Source organism: Pseudoliparis swirei, chromosome 22, assembly GCF_029220125.1.
Source record: "Pseudoliparis swirei isolate HS2019 ecotype Mariana Trench chromosome 22, NWPU_hadal_v1, whole genome shotgun sequence".
NCBI lineage: Eukaryota > Metazoa > Chordata > Actinopteri > Perciformes > Liparidae > Pseudoliparis > Pseudoliparis swirei.
Window position 1 is genome coordinate 14,033,658 of NC_079409.1, and position 15,328 is coordinate 14,048,985.

The 15,328-nt window shown below is 46.0% G+C and overlaps 2 protein-coding genes across 3 annotated transcripts; both read left to right on the forward strand.

Annotated features, from left to right (window-relative positions):
* The first annotated feature begins 507 nt into the window (after positions 1 to 507).
* ntd5 (ntl-dependent gene 5) lies at positions 508 to 8,941 on the forward strand. The gene is made up of 8 exons (XM_056444299.1): positions 508 to 611; positions 1,713 to 1,847; positions 2,164 to 2,355; positions 5,686 to 5,812; positions 6,842 to 6,918; positions 7,737 to 7,919; positions 8,139 to 8,336; positions 8,460 to 8,941. The coding sequence occupies exons 1-8, from the start codon at positions 545 to 547 to the stop codon at positions 8,540 to 8,542; spliced, it is 1,062 nt and encodes a 353-aa protein (XP_056300274.1). The 5' UTR covers positions 508 to 544; the 3' UTR covers positions 8,543 to 8,941.
* An 85-nt stretch (positions 8,942 to 9,026) lies between these two features.
* LOC130212959 (zinc finger E-box-binding homeobox 1) lies at positions 9,027 to 14,978 on the forward strand. 2 transcript variants are annotated; one of them, XM_056444298.1, is made up of 3 exons: positions 9,027 to 9,175; positions 10,139 to 12,535; positions 13,161 to 14,978. In XM_056444298.1, the coding sequence occupies exons 2-3, from the start codon at positions 10,163 to 10,165 to the stop codon at positions 13,515 to 13,517; spliced, it is 2,730 nt and encodes a 909-aa protein (XP_056300273.1). In that variant the 5' UTR covers positions 9,027 to 9,175; positions 10,139 to 10,162; the 3' UTR covers positions 13,518 to 14,978. The 2 variants fall into 2 exon arrangements, with proteins under 2 accessions (XP_056300273.1, XP_056300272.1); XM_056444297.1 differs by lacking the exon at positions 9,027 to 9,175 and adding an exon at positions 9,186 to 9,441.
* The last annotated feature ends 350 nt before the right edge of the window (positions 14,979 to 15,328 follow it).

Below are 15,328 nucleotides of genomic sequence, written 5' to 3' on the forward strand. Positions count from 1 at the left end.
AATACCCTTTCCCTTAAAGTAAATGCACTCAATGTTTATCACAAATCAGATTAATCCTTCAATAGAGTTAAAACACTTAATTGTGAAGAGGGCATTTATTCAAAATAAGTGTGTGTACTGAATTACTAAAGATATGTCACAACCGGCTGCTATGTTCGATGCGTAGGAGAGCATTTGATATCAGCTAGAAGTTCAACAAATTCCTCGGTTGTTAGAATTCCTTATTTATTGTGGGTATGTATGTGTGTGTGTGTGTGTGTGTGTGTATGTGTGGGTATGTGTGTGTGTGTGTGTGTGTGTGTGTCTGTGTACATATCGGCCCCTTTATCTGATAATTCAACTGAAATGGGTGAAAGGTCCTTCAGCCTGGAATTTTCCCCAATGTTCTCCTCCTCAACACAAACCAGATGTGTGCTTCCTGGTAGTACCCCCCCCCCACCCTTCCCTCCCCACCCACCCCTCCCCCCCCACCCTTTGTTCCCCCTTCCTTAAAATGCTGTGTCTGCACGTCTCTCCCTCATATCGTCTGAGGTCTGACTGAAGGATGGACTGTGCCCTGCTGCTGCTGTCCCTCTGGGCTCTGACGGGAGCAGTGTCCCCACAGGAACCAGGTAAGCCCTCTGACTCCAGCCGCCACTCACACCTGGGGGGGCCGAGTCTGAGCACTACGGACACATGGACTATCACTAAATACTCTTTCCTCTATTCCGCTTTGTTGCTCTGCATGTTGTATCTGAATGTCAAGATGATCATGTCAGGGCGTGGGACGGGGCAATAATCAGTTGAACTTTAAAATGCAAGGGACGAATAAATAAGGCCTTTTGGATGGTTGATGATGTTAGTGCACTGACTGAGAAGAAGTTAGTTGAATTGATTATGTTCATGATGAATTAGAAAAATGTAACTTTTGGAATTTCCAATAATCCGCGAAATATTAATTCCTTTAATAAGTATGTTTTCTGTGTTTTTTTGTGTGAGTTATTTTTTTATTATGGGATCCCAGATCTGATTCTTGGCCTTTCACACACCCTCAAAGGGGAGTCTCGGACCTCCATTACTCCGGTTATATGTTGTGCAGTAGCTGCTACATGTGTGTACTGGACATCATGTCCATGCTATTGATGCAGAGTGATCCATGCAGAGTGAAGACATGTTTTCCTTCTAAGAAATGAATAATGGGGAACCCTGTCCCACTCACCCCTTTCCTCCTTCCCCTCAAATGTTCTGGACATTGAGGGTGTGTCGATGTTGGCAACGTTGCAATGTATGCAATTATTTTTTATGATATATGATGGAATACAGATGAAGGGAGGGGCATGAGGAGGGGTTACAGAATACTCCTATACACTGATTCTGTTTGAATATTACTTTTGACATTTTTGACAAAGTTACTCATCTAATAAAACACATAAAACACTTTTCGCAAAAGTACGACACTCACTCACTCACAAAAAAAAAATCAAGATATCTGAATGACAAAGTGCAATAAAGCCTTCTATCTAAATACTTACTCATCTGGCAACGTGGGTGGCAACTGTTTGCCTGGCCACCCACAGTGACTTCCCTTTCCTTGAAACAGAAAACAAAACAGAGTTGCCAAACACAAGCTCATTAGAGCCCTCTGCGTTTGCCTTTTATACGAGGGGGCCATGAATGGAGTATAAACAAACAAAGGGACAATTACTGTGATGTTGTGTGTGGTATCACAACAGGGTTGTGTCCGGATAGACTGCTGGGAGAGGAGCGCAGGAGGACGTGTCCCCGGCCCTGCAAAGCTGACCGAGACTGTGGCAACAAGCGCCAGTGCCTGTGTGACGGCCAGTGTGGTCTCAGCTGTGTGGCTCCAGGTAACGATGTGTATGCATGTGTGTCTTCAGTTGTCACTGGGAACACTATTGTGGGCTTTGCCACTACAAGTGTGTGTGTGTGCGTGTGTGTGTGTATCCAAACGCAGCTGTGCCAATATACATCTGTGTGTGTTTTCCTGGAAAATGAAAACCTTGTTCGTGCACAGAGTCTGGGCTCAAAGTGTCCGTGCTGAACCCGAGCTTTGTGTGCTGCGTTGTAAAAGTGGGCATTGTGAATGCATTGTCTGGTTATACGGCCTCATTAGTGCCATTTGAACAACGCAGCTCATTCTGGGATTGTCTCTTCTCCCCTCAGGTCGGACTTGTCCCTGGCCTCTGCCCCCCAGTGAAAGCTCAGAGGCTCGCCTCCTCTCTCCCACTCACTCCTTTTCCGCCCTGCTTGAAGTGCGCTGCAAGCCAGGCTTCGCGTTGCCCAATGGCTTAGATGCCAGTATTCGCCGTTGTCAAGGTGACCGACAATGGAGTGGGGATGAGCCCATCTGCACAGGTGGGTTTGAGTTCGACAGCAAAAATGTTCTTTCTCGCTTCATGTCAGGTTCTTTTCTAACAATGAATTCATAACAATGTCACCGTGGTGTTTATTACTTTCTCCAGTGTAATAGTGTCTCTGTTATTTCACCAAGCAGCAGTTTAACTGCATGTGTACAGTTCATGTGTTTAGGTCCATGATGGGGGCGAGAATTAAACGTATAGCTTTTATTGTAATTTAATGTTTATGCAATGCAGTCAGACAGAGATAGAGAGAGAGAGAGAGAGAAAGAAAGAGAGAGAGAGAGAGATTCAGGAATGAAACCCGTCTGCGTTGTGTCGGCCGAGGCATTGCACAACTGGGACCTATTCTCCTGATCACCATAGCAACCGGAGCTTTAGTTGTTCATATTGGCTGTAGGAAGATTTTAAAGATGAACTGTTGATAATTTAAAGAGGAAAGCTGAACAGACCTGTGTGTGTATGCAGATCATATGGATGCACATGCATGTGTGTGTGTGGTGTTTGTAGTACAGCCCATTCCTCTCTACGTACGTTTCTATAGACATGTGTATGAAACTGTATTTGTTCATTCTGTGGACCATGTTATATCAGCTCTTCTACACTTTGAGATCCAGTGAGACTGTAAGGTGTATTCAGTTGTAGACGATATGAAATGAGGCAATACAATACATAAAAACTAATTATTTATATCAAGATGAATCACAACTTCTTGACCACAGTTTCAATACAAATAGGATTATAAATGTATTATAAGCGTCACTCCTGTCTTGTCTAACCTCGTCTTTGCTCGAGATCTTGTGCAGTCTTTTAATGGACCTCAAACGGACATGTGACCAGCTTTGATTTAAAGATGCACTTATGACGGCCAACGGCGGCCGAACAGAGAGGTCAACACATTTAAACAAAAGCAGCCGAGAAAGGACACAAAGGACATGTCTGAAAGGTAATTTACAACCAAAGTACCTCTGAGCCCTGAGATAATCATGCGGTTCAATCTTTTTCAACTTCCTGTTGGTCTGAATATAGAACACAAAGAAAAATCTGAATAAGTGGCCCTCAAAAGGCAAACTGTGCTGAGCAGCCTTATGACTGCTGTGCAGTAATGAAGCCATCGATGCTTCTGAGTATCTCGACTCATCCAATCGTCACACAGGTTGCTTCTTGCTCCTGCCAACCTGACATCTCTGATAAACACAAGACACTCTCAGCTCCATGGGTCCGAGTCCTGCATTAATCAAACGCCATGGAGCTACAATAAATATGCTTCCTTAGGAATCCTCCACCCTGCTGGCTCTCACCCTCCTGATTGTGTATCTGTTCAAAGATGTTAAATAAGGATACGCCGTTGTCTCTCTCTCGTAGAGTATATCCTCCTGCTGAGAGACAGGCAGAAGGTAGGTGGGTTTTGAACGTGTGAGAGCGATTGTATTGTGTGTGTCCTTTGCGTGTGTGTTGGAGTGTGAGTCGAGCTCCTTCATGCCTGTTGAGAGGCAGTGGGCGGCCGATCACTGTCAAAGTGGCACAGAGCGGGTGTGAATGTGCGTCTGCTGCGAGTGTGTGTGTGTGTTTATGGGAGAGAGGTAGAGAGGTATAATTTTTTCTGTATACATTAGATGTGTATGTGTTTGGGGGGGCGGATTGCACATGTGTAAGAGTGTGTGTGTGTGTGTGTGTGTGTGTGTGCGTGGGCGACAGATCAGTCAGGAGAGTCAGAGAGCTCTCTTGCTCACGCTGCTCGAGGCCTTTCTGTTCCCTGTTCTCGTCTCCTCTGCTCTCTTCTCTCGTCCTCTTTTCCTCTCATCCTCTTCCATATGAGGCCTCTGATAAGGTCTCTCTCTACAATGGGAGCCAAGGACAAGCATGCAGCCCGAGGCCCGTTTGTGATGCATGCTGCATCTGTGTGTGTGTGTGTGTGTGTGTGTGGGAGAAAAACACCAGTAAGAACACAAACCTCTTACATCTCTAGGCTCAATCAGATTGTTGTGTCTTTAACATTGTGGGTCTTTCAAAAACCCTGTTTTGTAATTTTGTTGTGAAGATGAATTTGCTATACCTGCTTGGTAGCAGTTTGGTGCAGCAGCGTGTGTAGGTGGCAGCAGTAGAGGAGGCAGGAGAAGGGCGCTATGTGAGAACAGAGCGGAGCTTCCGGCTCTCATCCGCAGCCAAACAAGACTCGTAACTCTCCCTCTCCCATAGGTCCCTTTACATTCTTATATTAACGTTTCTCGGTTTCGGATACCTAAGACAGCCCTCGGGCCAGAGCTGCCTCTTCCTTTCAAAGCCGCGTTCAGATCCTATACCTCGCGCTTGATGGAGCTTGGGTCGCTCCAACCTCTCTCCAAGCACCACTCTTGATCTTTATATCTCTACAAGCGTGAGGCACTCAAACTTCCAGGAATGAGCAGTGCCAGGTGTTATACAATCACGGATGTATAGTTGTCAGCTTCACCTGCTCATCGCACTTTGATTTATTACGTAAGAAGGGTTATTTCAATTCAACAAGACATGGAGTGTAATGCCTCAGTGTTTTACAAAATAAATAGAAACCCTGGTTAACACGGGTCAAAGGAGGCCTTCGCTCCTCGCTGCTGCTGGTCACCTGCTGAATCACAGCCCCACCTTCCAGCTACGTGCTGGTTCTGATGTGTTTTCTGTGTTGGTGTTTGTAAGCGTGGACACTTACTGGATTGTTTTTATGTGTTTGAAACACAAATTCACATTAAGAGCTTCACACACATCAACGTCGCTACAGGTCAGTGGCAGGAATTATTCAGATCCAGATCAAGTAAGATATAAGGGTCAACAGCTCTCATTCCTCTGGTGGGTTGAACAGATAATGAATGATAATATAGTAAGACACAGTTTTAATGATATATAACATGCAGCCTTATGTATCGGCTTATCAGATGCTGAATATGTAAAGTACAGTGTTACTGTGATTTATTATTTAAATAATTATGACTTGTGGATTAAGCAGCCTTTTAGTGCAGTAGTCGAGACAGAGCTTTAATAAGTGGAGTAAAAAAAGTACCATACGTAAAAGTATTAAATTATTAATTTGATTTGAATCATTTGAATTTACTCAAGCAAAGTAAAGTACCTTAAAATTGTACTTTCGTAAAGCACTGATGTACTGAGACACATTCCTCGTCTCTGATGAAAATATTACATAAAAGTAACTGAAGGCTGGTCTGACTGCTCTTCTGCTGGCTTATATATTTCTTCTTTAATGCAGGACGAGTACTCGTGCTGAAGCATTTTGAACAGCACTTTCACTGAACCTGCCAATACAGTGTTTAACCTTTTGTTCTTCGTTGACCAACAGAGACTCTGAAGACTGAAGAACCTGCTGCTGACCAAACCTGCCCTCTGCCTGAGGAGATCGTCAACACCTTCAACATCCGGGGCGATGCTACAGCGGGAACTTCTATCCGCTACACCTGCCGGTCTGGGTGAGAGATGTGGGATGGTGGGAGGTTAAGAGAGTGCGTGGGCAGAGGCTATGAAAACCTAAAATGATTCAAAGGTACAAATGGAGGAAGTGAGAAGACGGGGATGAAGTGTGAAGATGAGGCACGAAGTGGCGGGATGGCTTGATTACAGGACAGCTGTGATGGAAGAAATCCTCCTTTCTTAAGTAAAAGTACCAACACAACATTACAAATGAGTTTCACTTTAAATCCTGTTTAAATAAAAGTACATTATCAGCTAAATGTACCTATAGTAATAATACATAAATACAAATACTCATTATGCATATATATATATATATATATACATATATGAATCCTGACCTATTGTCTTGCCCCAATTAAAGGCTCACAAGATAAATCTGAAGACTTGTGAGATGATTAATGTTGTAGGAAAGAAGAGAAAACGAATTACACAAATCTGTAATCATTTTTTAAATTTTTTCTGCAATCTTTGCTTTGATTGTGAAATATTGAATCATGTCGAGCCCAAACTAAAGACTGCTTTATTGTACAAGGTCACACGCCAATTCAGTTCAGAACCTCTGGTTTAATCATAAAAACCCTATGTTGTATTTTATTAGTGTATCTAATAACTATAACTGTCAGATAAATGTAGCAAAGTAAAAGTAAAGGAGTATGAAATATGAGATGTAAAATACTCAACTAAAGCATCTCAAAATTGTGAGAAATTACTTGAGTAAATGTACTTAGCTACTTTCCACAGCTGTGGGAGAGGTGTTGGGGAATGTTTGGTGATTAGCGATGAATGGCAGGGAATTCGTTTTGATCTCCCAGCTGACGATCTTTATATTGAGCTAACTAGGTCATTACAGTCTTGTATTGACTTCCCTTTACACACTGACTCATCCACAGGATAAGATGAGCCCGAGTGGATGTGTCAGCCAGAACTGTGCACACAATTCAGACACTCTGAAAAGAGATAGACAGAGTGTAAAAGAGAAACCATCTGCCATCTGTCTCCATCACTCTCTCGCTTCTCTTCTGCAGGGCCGATATAGTGGGGAGCAGCGAAAACTTCTGTCAGGATAATCAGACCTGGCAGTATCCTCACCCCATCTGTAAAAGTAAGCGCAATGTATCTTGCACTAAACCGTGTGTGTGTGTGTGTGTGTGTGTGTGTGTGTGTGTGTGTGCGTGTGCGTGCATCTTTCAAGGTTAGCAGGAGTGATGTATGAGTGAATGGACTGAAGACTGGGGATTTAGTTTGGATGTTCATGTATTTTTTCTGTGCATTACGTTCACGTGTTGGTGCAGATATGCACAAATAAAATGAAAGAAGAGTGAATTAAAGAAGGAGACAGACAGAAACACACAAACCCCATCAAGTGTTCACGTTTCAACACCTACTGCTCTATTTCATAGTTAGTTTCTGCCATCTTGTGGCCAGACCTGGTATTGCATGGCCTGCTGTTGAAAGGAAGTAAAAATAAGAGCAGAGGAAAAGGACATTGTTGCAGTTTCAAGATTCCCGTTTATAGGTGCAATAAACAGGATACAGACCATTAATATAGCTGCAAATAACTATTTCTTATGTAGAGATATAGTGGAGTAATCTCGACCTGTGCAGAGGAGGACGTTGCTCTCCCCTGATTGTGTTGTTGGCTGAGCTTGTCTTTGCTTTGGTGACAAAGCCCAGTTTGTCGCACGTGCTTTCAGCCGCTAACATCGTCCTGAATGACGTTGCCGATGCAGAATTGGCGGTTCCCCCTCCGGCAGCACTGTTTGCTCTGTCAGCACTGTTAGCGCCGTTAGCTCCCGATCTCGTATCAAGCGCCGTTCACTTTAACACCAGTGAATCAGAATGAATCAGGCTCTCTTATAAATGTTTGAAAGATAAGTGCATCCCCTGAATAAGCAGACGGATAATGTGCTCTCCTCTTAGAAGTGTACTGCCAGCCTCCCAGAGAGGTGGAGCAGGGCTACGTGGTGGCTGTCCAGAAGACTGAATATGAAGTGGGCTTTGACATCCACTACCTCTGTAAAAAGAGCTTCCTGCTGGATGGACCCCAGAACGTCACCTGCCTGTCGAATGGGAGCTGGAGTGCATCACCGCCATGCTGCAGAGGTGAGGAATGTTTTAATGCAAAAGTATGATTTTGACTAGTTTAAATAAGGATGTATTTAAGCTATTACAAAAATGTCTTGCAAATGTCATTGCACATTCAAAAACAATGCTATAAAAATGTGCATTGTACACACATACAGTGTCCTTGATACTAACGAGCCTCCACACACAAGCCAGAATGTGTATCACACTTTCATTCCTCGTTGATCTTTCTCACAGCTCGCTGTCTCATCCCTGCCGAGCGAAGCCGCGTGGTGGTTGGCGGAGTGAAGCGCTGGCCCTTTGACGTGACAGATGCCGTGGTTCCTCACGGGGAACATGTGACGTTCTACTGCAGACACCCTAGTAAGCAGTGCAGCTTCACTGCAACCCAGGCCTGCGTTGATGGAAAGCTGCAGCCACCGGCCTGCTACCTTGGTAAACCCTGGACCTCCCACACGGGCCTTCTGTTTCAGCATGTCAGTCAGAATAATATGAGGGGGGTTGATTCACATTATTGACTGTTTTGCAATTTCCCTGCACCTTGTCTTTGTTCTTCAGAGCCCACGTGGTTGCAGTTCAAACTCTTCCCTCACCGGCTGGTCTCAGAGATTGAAGCGTGCAAGCCGAATGAAGTGGAGTGAAGACTTTGACCCATCCAACACTCATGACACCGTGTCACAATGTGAACGCCTTCTGACACTCAGCATCCGCCTCAAACTATCTGTGTTAGACGCCGACATATGTGTGGCTCCATGTGCTTGTGGCCTTTGTCCCTCTCTCATCCTATCAAACTAATTATAATCTGCCGACCCTTCAAGTATTCCCGTGATCCCCCTCCAGCTTGAGCCAATGCATCCATGTGTATATATAAAGCATGAAAACATGCTCTAGCACGTATGCTTGCTCACTGTAGCTTAATAACTCATAACCGCTCGACTCTGTGACATCTCACTGTGTGCTCTTTCTTTTCCTCTGTTGACGCATCAAGTCTTGAGGCTTGTAAGTTTTTATCGATGTGAAATAAAGTGATGTCAAATCAAGCTCCCTGACTTTCTGTCGTCTCTACGCCACACGTGAAGTCCTCCTTCCTCCTCCTCGTGCCTCTCAGGCTGCAGGTTCAACGTACTCATAGGCTGAACATGGCCACTGGTCGGACCCGGTAGGCTGCGACACCATAGCAACTCCCCTTGACCCCTCCCTCCCTCGGCATTCGCAGCATCACCCTTTTACACTGCACAGTCATATTTGGTCCTCCGGAAATATCCTCGGCACGGGTAAGCCAGTGCCTATGCAGCGAGTGTATGGGTGGAGTAGAGTTTACAATACAGTGTCTATGCATCGGAAGCGCGTCCGGCGCGTCCTCCGCCGGCTCTGACAGCCGAGCTGCCGTAAATGATCGCGCGCGTCGGGAAAGTTTGTCCTCGGGCTGCCGCCGGGTTGCGCTCTCGGTGTCTCGGACCCTCGACTCTAAAATGGCTGGCTGTGGGTCCGAGGGAGCTTCGGGGCGAAGGGAAGGATCCGGTCCTCGCCGCAACTGGCTGTAAATATACACGTTTCTCTACTGCGAGCGACGCGTTAGCGGCGGCGGTGTCACAGGTCCGAGAGCAGGCGGCATGTTGTCACGCGTCACACTCATATCGGCGTTTCGGACCTCGGACTGTGCGTAATGGCGTCCTCCACAGACAGCGCTCCTTCACCCCCAGACACATCTGACAACGGGCTTGTGTTTGCAACATGAATATTGTTTCAAGGCGGTAGTGTTTGCGCTGCATGAGCACGAAGCGGAGAGATAGAGGAAATGTTATTTCGCCGACATCAGTCGGACCTCCTCCTGTGTTCCAGTGCGTTTCCCTGACTGATCGGAGACTCCGGTCCGCCCCTCGGGACGAAATTCGCTGAGCTATAATTTCTCCTCATACAAGGAAACCAACACAACAACTGACGGCGTGAGGCCGAGGAGGGTAGAGGGGTCGTTCCTCAGCTCGAACCGGGGAGTTGGGGCTCAGTGTGCCTCATGCAGCCGACAGCACGTTAGTCAAATCAGTTCTGAAGATCAGGGATTATTAGCTTTTGCACTCTACTTGACCCCAAACATCACCGCTGAGACTTTGACTTTCTCCAGCCATCCCGGGATATATATTTAATTCCTTTACTTTTATACAATGACATGTGCCCACTTCTATTAAAATGTTGATACTCTGAGTTTCTAATTTATTGTTTTATTCCAATTTTTATAGAACTATAAATGGGTATGCCCCAAAATGGATTCTCAGCTGGCTTCAGTCCTGACCAGGGGCAGCCTGGATGTCCAAAATGGCAGCCACTGTGCAGAGGGATCAGGGCCAGTGACAGAGGGCTTTCTGGACCCAAAGGGAGAACCCTCACCCTGTACTGTACCAGGTAGCCCCGAGCCGTGCCATGATAAAGAAGCACTAACCATCAGGCGGACTGCACCATCAATCAATGGGAATAAGCCAGAGGTGGGCGGGACTTCTAAGCCAGCCTCTCAGGAAACGAGAAAGATTGGTATGTTCAGGCAGCCAATCACAGTGAAGACTGGAGTGCCTGTGTTACGCAGCCGACCAATCCGACTCAAAATTGTTGTTCCCCCACGGTGCAAGAGGCCAATCACAAACTCTGCCATCAGCCCGACCAAAGACTTTGCTCACTCCCATTTGAGAAGACCTGTTTCGGTCTCAGCTGGAGCAGAAACAAACTGTGAAATCATAATATCTGCTGTTAAGAATGAAGGAGAAATCCAGGATGTTTCTTATCATACGACTGAGGAAGCTAAGCCAGAATCATTCCACGAGGAAACGGCGTGCAAAGAGAAACATGTTGCAGGTGTTAAAATCATTCGCACTGATGGGTCAGAAACAACTTTAATGTCAAGCACTGTTCAAATATTGAGCCAGAAAGGGGTTAAGGAGGAAACTACAGAGAGACACATTGAGGAAAATATTCCTCTAATTTTGAACGATATGGATTTAAAGTCTTGTTTGACGTTTGATGAAATGGGAATTAAGGAACAGACAGAACCTCTGGACCTGAGTTTGCCCCAAAAGAGTCGAGAGAAGAGGTGTGAGCGCCTCCTGGAGGACTCTGGCTGCGAGAGCTCGCTTATTATGGAAGTAGATGAATATGAGGGAGAAGGAGACAGAGACGTAGTAGAGGAGGACGATGATGGTGAAGGAGAGGTCGCTGTGTTGCATATGGACGCCACACACACCCTTGAAGAATCCCTCCTGTCTCCCTCCTCTACCTCCCTCTCCTCTATAGACTGTGACACGAGCAACCTTCTTCTCATAGACGACGAGGGAATACCGTACACGCTCGATCCAGACGGACTCAAAGTGCCGCAAGTCGATGTTTCCGCCTCAGAGGATCCGGGAGAAGGAATGGGGTCCCCAGACACCCCACCATTGTCCACGTTGGCAGATCCTAGCCTCAGCCAAAGTTTAGATAATGCACTAAATGCACCTTGTGATCATCTTTACAGCTCACCAGCCCCTGCTGCGGATTGTCCATCAGGAAGTGCTGATCGGACAAAACCTTCAGAGGTCTTGACGAGTTTGATTACAAACTCAGAACCCTCTGACGCCGCAGAGCCAACCGGGGAAACTGTTCTGGAGGCTAATGCTGAGATATCAATCCCCACCCAGCCCATTCAGAGCCTCACTAACCCTTCTACTAACACTCCTATTATCCTGCTGTCATCCTCCTCCTCCTCCTCCTCACCTCAGCTCTCCTCGGCTCAGGTGGGTCTATGTCTTCCCTTTTCAGTTACTCAGAGTTCCCCCGGTGCTTCCACCCCAATGTTTCTCCTCCTTTCGTCCATACCCTGTTTCTCTGGTGACTCTGCCTCTACCCCCATCGCCGTCCTTGACCCTTCGACCGGCCAGCTGTCCCAAATCACGGCGGCCTCGGCCCCCGTCTCCCTCCCGTTGCCCCCCAGTCAGGTCAGCGCGCTGGGATCCCCGTTGCCCACGCTGTGCCACCCTGTCATCCGACTGATCCCCACCAACGCCCCTGACATCCTGTCAGGAGTGACCGATGTGAACTCTGTTCTCACCTCGCTAGCCGTCTGTCCGTCCTCTCCCGCTCTTCAAAACGACCGCCGCAGCACAAGCCTTCATTCTCAAGTCAGTCCTCCTGATTTCAAACCTGGAAGCGAAGCCATAGCTGCTGAGGAAGTCTCAAGTGAAAACAACAAGCCATCAACTTTTACAGCATCCTCTCCACACCCACAGTCTGCTAGTTTGACCTTTGACCCCTTAGCCCAGCCCTGTGCGGAGGCCCAATCACCTGCCTCCGAGCCCAGATTTGAACCGTCGGAGCTGCACTCTGAACATTTCCCTCTGGACGACCATCTTTACTTCTCCAACGCGGCTGCTCCTCCTTCCCCCCCCATCGGACCCGTTCTCCCCTCTGATAATCTCGACCCGCTGGATCCTCTATCTCCAGAGGGGTCTCCCAATGCCATGGCGTCCCGCAGGGTGATGTACTGCCAGCTGTGCCCGCGGGTCTTCTTTTACCTCTCCGACCTCGAGCGCCACGCCATCACGCACTCGCAGAAGAAGCCTCACGTTTGCCAGCAGTGCGGCAAAGCCTTCAAACGCTCCAGCCATCTGCAGGTCAGTCGCCAGCTAACTCTAACTATGAAGTCATCAGCAGTACGAGTCATAACACACAGATGTCACGAATTATTAGTGCAATGACTTCCGATGATTTCTAGCTGACTCGGGGGGCAACAGAAACCTTTTAAGTGATTATATCAACAAACAGTTGCTTATTTAAACATCCAGGATGAAGCAATACTTATGTTAGCTTTAATTTGATGCTCATGGCTTATGCATAGGTGCAGTATTCACTCTCATTTAGCTCTGGCTTTCAACAACTAACTCCAGAGGGAAATATGCACGTCTTTGGCTGCTAAATGCTTTCGCTATGTTTCCGAGCTCGTCTCTGACTTTGCCCGGTGCTGAGCAGGTAGCGCTCGGTGGGCTTTTAGAGCTGTCCAGCTGAACGCAGCTGCCGGCTGCGAGCATGAACCACAACAGTCAATCTCAACATTGAGCTGAAAGGTGTGACTCTGCAGAGGTGTGCGACGATGAGCCGCGATGGGTTCACCCCTCCTCTCGTGTACAGTCGGTTATGGGATCCATTGTTCATATACAAACATTGACTATAGGTGCATTGATGGAAGCGCCGAGTGATATTTCCACGCTCTTTTGATACATTCCCTGTCTTCCTCAACAGAGACACAAGCACATCCACACAGGCCAGAGGAACTTTGTGTGCCCCATCTGCGCCAAACGCTTCAGGGAGGCCGGTGAGCTCCAGCGCCACCAACGGGTCCACACCGGGGAGAAACCCTACCAGTGCCAGCTTTGCCACACCCGATTTGCAGAGCGCAACACGCTACGCCGACACACCAAACGCAAACACCCGTACCACCAAGTAGCCATGGAGATGCTGAACGAGAGACGAGACCGAGGAGGAGGCGGCGGCGGCGGCGGCGTGGGATCCGGCGTGCAGGACGAAGAAGAGAGCGCTGAGTGGTACAGCTCCACTGTGTCCAATTTGGACAACTCAGAGTCTGAGATGGAAACTTAGACGAGTTCCCTGCAGATGGACTCTGTCAAGGGAAGGAGGGTGATCACCTGTAACTCTGCTTTAACACTAAACTGTTCTCATTTATTTACACTAAAGAAGGGAGCATTTACCATATTTATTTCAGTTTTTGAGCTAATTTATTGATATGAATGTATATTATTCCCATTCCATGTCGAGGTCATGACTTCAGCCAGACATCATCGTTTCTGACATTTGCCTTCATGTATGAAATGGTTGAATACATGTTCTGTATATGAAATGGTAAAGCTCATGCTTGAAATCATGGTTTTTATGCGAGTTCATAATATTAATTTGTCTGCTAACGTGCCCCCATGAAGTTCACATGCAATCCAATATAAAACCCTCAAGTGCTCAGAAGTGAAGGATAACTTATTGCTCTTAACACTCCTCTGCTCTAGCTGTGTATATAAAGAGAACTACTTGTAAGAGCTGCACTATGTTATGTGAAAGATGTAATCTATCTTTCTTACCGTCAGAGACACTGTGAGTCATTTGCACTTGTTTTATTTCAATATTCACTTTTTTTACATTGTGAAGGAAAATGCCTACTTTAACTTTTCTTGCATCTGTTGGTTTTTAAATATGTAACTCATCATGTGAGAGTTTGACCAAATGTCTTTTGAGTTATTCTAACAAACACTTTATTCAAATATTTCTGTTGTTGTTGTTTAATGTGATTTATGTTAACTTATTTGAATTACATTTTGTCAACTGTAATTTTTGTTGGACCATTTCTTTCTTCCACGTTGGTGTCTTTTCCAGATGATTTACAAATTGAAATATATTAGATGTGGCCTTTCATCTGAATCACATATAGCTCTCCTTGATCATGAACACAAGGGCCTTATCTTTCCTCTAATTCAAGCTGATCATCCGAAATGACTCTTCTCTAAATGAATCACCAAAGATGAGACCTGACTTCACACAAAAAAAGAAGAAGATACCTGATATATATCTGCTGGACTGTCTCTAGAGAGTAATTGAGTTTGTAGGAGAGTCCTCTGTTTTTTTGCACACACTCAATTCTCTGCTCCATTTAAGCCACCGAGCCGCTCGGCTCAAGATAAGTTATTCAATATTGTATCGCTCAAATGACCTGGCCGGCTGGTCATTGTGCGAATAGAGATGCGCTGGCATGCTGAAAGGCCTGCGCTCAGCTTCATTGTACTTTTGTTCGGCAAAGTCACTTGTGTAGGGTCAGAGGAAGAGAGAGGAGTGGAGGGTGTTGGAGCAAAGGTCAACCGTCTGTTCTTGGAGATAGTGGAGCGTATTTGCTGTGGGAACATTGCAAGAGTCGATGTTTAATGCATATTTCACTATGTTCCCTTTAACTGACTGTACCTCTCTGCAACTCAAAGAAAGATTTGTTACAAGTTTGAGATTTTTGCTCCACAAAGGAGTCACAGACAAATTATAAATAACGTTTTATACTGAACATGATCAGCTGTCATTGTCATTTACTAATTTGATGGATGTTTTACAGTTTTTACAATTTGTTTTAAAACAATAATCTGACGCTGTTATTGGTCACCTTCCTAATTCGCTCTCCATGTACGAGATGAAGGGACAAAGTCCACGATCACGGTCCAGCTCAGCTGAAGCTCGGAAATCTTTCCGTCGGACTTTGACAAAACAACTGTGTCTCACTGAGTTCCACCACTAACTGTAACACATTACCACTTGATGTGACTGCAGTCAGACTGGTGATATTACAAAGCTCATTTTTATAGAAAAAATGAGTGTTTTCCACAATTCTTCCACTGGAGACACGTAAAGAAAAGATGTCTTCA

Coding starts and splice junctions, on each gene's coding strand:
- ntd5 (XM_056444299.1), top strand. CDS start 545: ATGGACTGTGCCCTGCTGCTGCTGTCCCTCTGGGCTCTGACGGGAGCA. Junction 7,920..8,138: donor ATCACCGCCATGCTGCAGAG/GTGAGGAATGTT, acceptor TCTTTCTCACAG/CTCGCTGTCTCATCCCTGCC. Junction 8,337..8,459: donor GCCACCGGCCTGCTACCTTG/GTAAACCCTGGA, acceptor TTTGTTCTTCAG/AGCCCACGTGGTTGCAGTTC.
- LOC130212959 (XM_056444298.1), top strand. CDS start 10,163: ATGGATTCTCAGCTGGCTTCAGTCCTGACCAGGGGCAGCCTGGATGTC. Junction 12,536..13,160: donor AACGCTCCAGCCATCTGCAG/GTCAGTCGCCAG, acceptor CTTCCTCAACAG/AGACACAAGCACATCCACAC.